The sequence below is a fragment of the Catharus ustulatus genome, chromosome 8 (assembly GCF_009819885.2).
Source record: "Catharus ustulatus isolate bCatUst1 chromosome 8, bCatUst1.pri.v2, whole genome shotgun sequence".
Taxonomy (NCBI): domain Eukaryota; kingdom Metazoa; phylum Chordata; class Aves; order Passeriformes; family Turdidae; genus Catharus; species Catharus ustulatus.
The window spans coordinates 12,342,700-12,350,620 of NC_046228.1; the positions used below are offsets into that span (position 1 = coordinate 12,342,700).

At 46.7% G+C, this 7,921-nt stretch overlaps 1 protein-coding gene across 2 annotated transcripts in view; it reads right to left on the bottom strand.

The window, feature by feature from the left end:
* Window positions 1-7,101, bottom strand: part of NEURL1 (neuralized E3 ubiquitin protein ligase 1) — a 142,870-nt gene extending 135,769 nt beyond the window's left edge. For both annotated transcript variants that reach the window (XM_033066389.1, XM_033066386.1), the window contains exon 1: window positions 6,996-7,101. In XM_033066389.1, the coding sequence (XP_032922280.1) occupies window positions 6,996-7,080 (85 nt within the window). In that variant the 5' untranslated portion in view covers window positions 7,081-7,101. The remainder of the gene's footprint in view (window positions 1-6,995) is intronic.
* Window positions 7,102-7,921: the final 820 nt, after the last annotated feature.

Consider the following 7,921-nt stretch of genomic DNA (forward strand, 5'->3'; position numbering starts at 1 on the left):
ATACCCGAAAGTGTAAACATGAACTAGCATCTTACAACAACATACTTTTACCATCTCGAGCACCCCATGAACAAATGGAGGTGAAAACCTATCCCCACCTCAATTTTAACCAGTTTTGCAGCAACCCAGTTCTTAGTATGGGTTAGTATCCAAGTGTCTGTCCTCCTCCCCAGCTACTCATCTTAGCAGTGCCCTGGTTAGCCAGGTCAAAAGGTAGCCTAGGTTCATGGATACATCACACTCACAGCAGAAGTTTTAACCACTGTTAGACCCCAACTTTCAGTTAAAATTCAGCTCTCATCCCCAAAACTACTTTGGTATTTGTGGCACAAAAGTGAGCACCTGCATGGTGCTGTGATTAAAGTGAGAAACTACTTTGGGATTTGGCAGCTGACAGCACAGCACTGAGCACCTGCACACTGCTGTGATTAAGGTTAATCATAGATCAACCATTTCTAGATGAAGACAATCATGGAACACAAGTATTGTGGATCCTACTCCTTGACACAGCTCAGAATTGAATTAGTCACACGTCCTAAAATTTCAAGGCAGACCAAGCCAGAGCACATGTGGATCCCCAGTCTGAAATAAGTAGCCACCGTGAAGGTACACACTGTAAGTAAAACAATGTGTACTTCTGTACTTGCCACAGGCAACAATTCCAGCGATGCAGAAGTAGCTGGTTCCTGCAATTATCCTAGCAGCAGTAGGTAAGAACAGCTGCCAAATCGGAAATCTTCCAAGCCGCTGTATTAGAAATCTTCCCAGATATGGGAATATCCACAAAACCTGCTACTTCAACACTCTAGGAAACAAAATGAAGCAGGAGCAACTTAGGCTTCTGTCATTAGGAGGTCACTGTAAGCAGACAGAATCTGCTTTCTCTTACACAACAAGATATATATAGGAAGATGGAGACCTATATATATAATATATACATTATATATATTATATATATATTATACATAAAGGGAAAAGCGACTGTATTTGTCAAAATGACAGTGTGCAGGAGGCACAGTCACACCCAAGAAAGCTTGTTCAGGGACCCATCACAATCTCTTCTGCCTCTCAAATAAAGCCTGCATGTTCTGTGTGTGCATTTGACACTGACATGGCAATGAATCACTCTGTAAACAACCAGGCAGGGATGCTTAGGATAAAGAGGATGGATCCAGCTAGAAACCAGCCAACACCAGAGCAGGCTCTATCCCTCCATCTACCGCTGCAATGCCTGAACAACCCAGCTGCACCTTCCACTGAAGTTTTACGCTCTCATTTTAGCACTATCCTTATCAGCCAAACACAGGTAGCCTTAGGAAGATGCCCTTGGGAAGTCAAAATGAGAAGGGCAAATGTATAGTCTTTGTCTGTCACAAACTTCAAAGGATTCCTCTTTCATTACTTCCTCCAATCTCCCTCAAAAGTGGACCCATTTTAGCATCCATAGCATCCACCAATAATGAGCTCTACTGAGCAACTACCTGCTGCAATGGCTACAGTCCCCTTTTTGTTCTTTACTTGCCAGCCATTTTCCATTCTAGTTGTCCCTTTTTCCACAAGACTCCTAGTTTATTCAATCATTCCTTCTATTAAATTAATCCAGACTTATGACCATCCTCGTTGCCCACCTCTGAATCTTTTCCAGTTCTTATGTATCTTTCTTGAAATTTTGGAATGGGAAGAACCAGAACTACACATAATATACACATTTACACAACAATCTATTAATGGCCTCTATTTTCCTCTGTTTGGCTTCCCTTATAATTTCTAGTATTTAATTTGCTTTATTTAATTACTGAGCCTGGCACTAATATTTTTAGCTCAATCATCCAACTGATGTTTTGGTTCCTAGTGGTTTTCAAAAGTAGACTTTCTTGCACTTGAGAAACATAGAGAATCATCCATGGACAAGAGACCACATGATTTCCTGGGAAATTTGTGAAAAGCAGCAGCAGTACCTCCTTCACCAACAGGCTTCAGCACCTTATGAAACAGACAATGGGAAAGGAAAAGTAAGATCAATAAATTGTTGTGTTTGGAACACTGAGCAATTTTAGGCAGTTTAAATGCAATAAATCAAATCAGTATCTTGGGAAAAAATCCAGTGCTTGGGAGAAGGTCATGCAAACCTGGCAACCTCAGGCAGAACAAACTTTATATCCACAACCCAGACACACTGACAGGTCAGACACACTGACAGGTCAGACACACTGACAGGTCAGAAACACTGACAAGCATACCCAGGACAGAGTAAAAGCAGAAGGGCAGGAAGCAAGAAGCATCCTTCAAAGCCTTGAATGATGAAATTTCTGACTCTGTAAGGCTGGAAGAAAATAATATAGTACTTCAAAGAAAAACCAATTATGACAGCAATGGGAGCTGAGGTTATCTCACCATATTACTGTTGGTATCCCCCAGTGCACTGCTTGTAATGCCTAAAAATGCTTGTGATGCACCCCAGCTTCTAAACCCTATGACCATCAGTTGCTGATAACCTTTTGCTCCTCCCTTAGTTATATCCAGTGAGTGCACAAAATGGAGCTGGCAGTAGGATATCTTTAAACAATATGCAATTATTGAAATGCCTCCACCAGCCAGATTACTATCTTCTACATGTATTTCAGAAGCTCATAAAGCACAGTGAAATGGTGAAAAAGTCTGACGTGTTTATGTGTTAGCGGGATGTAATGTCTGGAACAGCAACAGCAGAAATGCAGGCAAAGATTGTGTAATCCTGCCTGATACCCACCATATGTGAGGGAAAGCAGGAAAGCCTCTGCCTTCTTGGTCAAGCGCTGCACAACAGGCTGCCAGTCTGGGGGCTGCAGCCAGAGAAGTGGTGACACCCTTCAGCAAACCACTACTGACTCTGACTGCAGGTATCCCAGCAAAAGAAAGGACTGAGAACTGTTCTGTTGAGGTGCCAGGATGCTTCATGTGATATTCTGAAGATATAAACCCCAAATCATCCTCCAGACGTCACCCAGACCCGTGAGTAAAAGCTATCTGGATGAATGAGCAATAAGGCAACCACAGAGCACCCAGCACAACATGACTAAGATCTTGATGGGAGCCTCCGGATGCCACTGTAAAACAAATAAAAAAGAAGAACCCATGAGTAATCAGCACTGATGAAAAGAGGATCCCTGGCATCTGGGGCTGTTCCTGTAATACTGCACATGCATTCTTTTGCATAAATATCATAGGTGCATTGACCTATGAGAAAATCAACAGGCAGAAATCCTGCTTGCTACCACTCACTCTTCAAGGCAAGAGGGGCTCAGGAAAGAGTACCAAACCTGAGTAGGCGGCTGGAGGAGAGGATTTAAGAGAGAAAACAATAATACTTCTTAGTTTTTACAATGTAATAATGGTCTGCTGTCTACAGCAATGGCTAAGCCTTCTTGAAGCTGAGCACACAAGACAAGGGAGGATAAAGAGCTACATGTCCATGGAGCACAGGAGATGGCATACAAGTCCTGTGTCTCACTTCTTCACCCAAGGACTGGAAAAACTTCATTTCTAGCATCCTGGACCAGCACGTCTGGGAACTACACCACAGCCCAAACAGGGCACACAGCCCACACCTCACAGCAGGAAGAGTTAAACACTTCCAGCAAGGTCGAGCAGTACCCAAGGAAGGAATGCAAAAGCCAGAGACTGGAAAGATGTAACACTAGGCAAGGGTGGGAGCTTAATGAGCTACACCAGGATTAGAAAAAAATAGTTAATAGAGAGATTGAACAGACTGTCTTGGAAGAACCTCAGGGGAGGGAGACGGGTTGAACTGAGGATGCATCTCTTGAGAAATAATAGAAGTGTCCTTGGTTGGAACAGTCCAACACAGACTGACCTGACACAAGTAAATAAACAGTACACAGAGCCACTGATGAGAAGGCTGATCTTTTTCATCTCAGAATTCAGATTAGATACAGCTGGAGTTTTCCCATTTGGCTCCCCTCCAAACAGCCATACACACCTTGTTTGATAGTTATCACAAACCATATTTCAGAGAGGGTGGACAGCAAAAATTTCCTGGAGTTTATCTGGCTGTATCCTTAAGGAGATTGTTGCCAGATAATCATAATCTTTTGAACAGCATTAGGAAAGTACACAAAGGATCACCTTCTGTCACCCCTGACAAACTACATCTGGGTTATGGGAAGGGAAATACTCACAGGAATTCTGAAAATAATCTCACCTCAACCTCCCCATCATGATATCACCAAGTGAAAACCTCCTTCCAATCACGGGCCAGGACTTCAAGGTTAACAGCCATACCAGGACTGTGGCAGATCACCTGCAATCCTGGAGGAGTTCAGTTTTCACTGTCTCCAGAACAGCCAAAGCCTGTAGGTACAACTATGGCACTAAAATCTGGATTCATAATCCAGATATGACATATTGCTTTGGAATAGTTAATTCCAAAGTGCTCAAGTCTAGTGGCTCCTAGTGAGCAGTTATGTGAAGTGCTTTTATAAACAGCTGGACATAATAGATTTTAAAGTATTACCTTACTCAAAAGCAACTCAAAAATCATTAGCCTGGGATTCCAGCTTTGCTCTTGCAGGTACCTTCATAAAGACCTGCCTATTTCAGTTACCTGGTTTTAAAACTGCAGCTGAAGCCTGAGAATCAAGCTGTGTTCTTCCCTCCTTTTGCACGACCATCTAAAGCAAAGCAAATATTCTGCCAGCCATGACAGTCTTTGTGAGATTTCTGTGTTATGGCTTCAACACCACAAAAAGTAACACATGGTCCTCAGAAGATTTATGTAACTAAAGGTGACCATTTTTAGCAGGACTAAGAGAAAGACACAAATTTTCAGCACAAGTGGGTGACAACTCTACCATGTGCAGAGATCTTACTCAGGTGAGATGAACTTAGAAGGTATAGAGACTGAATTCAAAGTCCACAGACCACCTTAGGAAACAATGCAATCAAAGCTTCTTCTTAAGCAAGAATGAGTAAGAAAGTATTAGATGGTGGCCAACTTATAAAGTTCAGCATCCCTAACACTAAGCTAGACACTGAAGGAAGAACAACTGGGGACCTTCAACTAAAATACACTTTACAAAATGTTAAATGGCAGATATGTAACAAAACTGTGTGACATTCATACTTGCACTGCTTTGCCTCGAGTCCATTTTACAGAAACCTGTCAAATGCAATCAGACTTGTTTATTCTGCAATTTAAATGTAGGACCTGAGGCAGTCTGGTTTCAAAAAAGACAGAAAAGGCACATATTGTCTCTGGCAGTTGCTTAGTTTTTACAACAAAGGCAATGCCTTGTTCACTCCTTATTCCAAATAAAAATTATTTCAATACTCTGTTGCATTACAATCTTAAGAATATTTCTGCTTGCTGCCTCAGCACAGGTACAAAATTATTGAAAATGTAAATTAAAGGAAGAAATATAGAACCAAAGTGCCATTAACGCACAACTCACCGCTCCCCCCCACCCCCCTTCAAAATCAGGTGATTCATACAGAGCATCCTCCAAATCTCACGTAAGCCACTGTTAATGGATTAAGTGGCAGTGTCCCTTCTGGCTTCAGTTTATAAATTCTGATCTGCTTAAGGTTGTTCCAGAAAGACTTCCAGCTGACATGATGATTCTTAAAGAGACAAAACCTCCCTGGCAATTTACAATTGCATACCAACTACTACAGCATTGCGTGTGCCTTCATGTTTGCACTGACAGAGGATGATGGTTTGCTGTTTAGGATTCAGCATTCCCCTCCTTTCAAGTCTAATTCGAAGCACCACCATTGCTTGGCCTGAGTTTCTCACTGACTTGTCCGTGACAGAGTGATGAACATTCCTTACATCTCCTTGCATGGTCATTGAAACAGCCATGAAAAAACCACCCTCAGTTCACACAACTCCTCCAAATCACCCAAGTACAGACAAAGGGGGCAGAGAGATTCAGCAGAAGAATAATGCAAGTATCAGAAAATCCTTCTGTGTAACAACCAGTTGCCCAGCTCATCATTAATCATTTCCACTCCTCTAGACCATGCTAAAGAAGTATCCAAAAGCCCAGCAAAAATGAGGGTGAACAGCAGCATGCCTATTTTCTAAGCTGTTGGCTGCAAATTCTGCAACATAGAGAGGAAGCTGCAACAAGTTATAATCTGAAATGGCTGTTAGAGCAGCACCTTCCCTCATTCCCTGCTTACAGAGAGATGTGTGACATCCTCTACCCCCATCAGCCAGTGCCCTTTGGCTTCTTAGAGAAGAGGTACCCAGGTGGTGCTGAACATACACAGTGTATGTGTACTGCTGCCCAAGAAAATTGCATTCATGAAAGACGGATTATTTTCTGCTACAACTTACAGCAAAAGGGGGTAAAAAAGCAGAGATAGAGGAGACCTTTGGCAGGCTCTCCTGGCCACATTACAGAAGTCACCCCCATCCCATTTGGTGCCAAGAGGTCCCCAGGAGTTCAGAAAAGCATCCTTATGAGGAACAAAATAGCCACATCAGCTAGACAAGAAAACCCAAATTCTCCCTGCCCTCCTCCAAACAGGACTGACAGTCCCATGCACACACACATTAATGGAGCACTCAGAAGAGACACCAAAGCAAAGCCTTCATTCACCAATAAGCTCTCGGGGACTCTTGGTGGTCTTACTCCCCCGAATTGTTGACCTTTGCTTTTCTAGGATACCTCTGCCTGGAAAGACCCGCGGACCTATCAGCCATCTACAGGGCACTGCCGAGGAAGCGACAGTGCTGCGAGCAGGGCAGGGGTGCCAGGCATGGATCCATCCTACCCCGGAGAGCACAGCCTGTCCCGAGGTGTGCGGGATGCCTACCCGGCGTGGGTACTCAGGGTGCTCTGTGTATCTAATCCCAAACTGGGGACCCTGCGGTACCCAGCATTGGTATCCAGAGCACCATCCCGCTCCGGGTGCTTCAGGTGCCCCGGATCCCGCTCGAGCCCGTGCCCGGGGGATGCTCGGGGTGCCGGGTGCCGACCGAGCCGTACCTTTGAGGCGGTGGTGGCGGCCGCGGTGCAGGCGGCCCTGGCCGCCGCGGGGCAGCGCGGGGATGCTGGAGAAGCGGCTCCCCATGGCGGCATCCGAGCCGGGCCGGGCCGGGCGGCACCGCGCAAGGTCGCTGTCCCCGGGGGCTGTGGCGGCGAGGGCGGAGGGCAGCGCCGGCTGCGAGCGCGCCGAGAGCCGCGGTCCCGCCCGCCGGGCCCCCCGCCCCGCCCGGCTCGGCTCCGCTCGGCTTGGCTCGGGTAGGATCCGCTCGGCTCGGCTCCGCTCCCCTGGGCTCCGCTCGGTTCAGCTCAGCTCAGCTCGGCTCAGCTCGGCTCGGCTCCGCTCGGCGGGGCGGGGCGGCGGCACCGCGGCCCCCCCGCCGCGCCCGTCGCCATGGAGACACAGCTGTTCCGCCGGGGGGGCCGCGCCGCCCCGCCCAGATGTGCCACCGCTGGCGCGACAGGTGGGGACACCGGAGCCTCTCCCGACCGAGCCCCCAGCACAAGGGTGCCCAGGACTGCCAACCCCGAGGATCAGGGACGTTATTCCTTTCCACTGCCACCCTGGTACCTCGCTCACACCTGCTGGCCCTAAACCCACTTGCCCAGCATCCTCCTTCCAGAGGGGAAATTTTTGGCGAACCCCGGAATCGAGGCCCTTCAAAGAAGCTGCGTCGTGCCTGGACACTCACCCAAGCAGACAGGCTGTGGTGGGATGCAGCTGTCCTAAAGCAATTAGGATTCTCATGGATACAAACATGTCAGAGCCACACTTGGGAAGGCAAAGAAGATGGGTGGGCAAGCAGCTCCTTGCACAGTCCTAGGGCAAGTGGACAAGTAGGCAGCTAGTCAGAGGAGCAAGTGATGTTCTCTGGTCCCTGACCTACCCAGTAAGTCGTGTGTGCCTGTAGCCACCACTTTACTCAGCC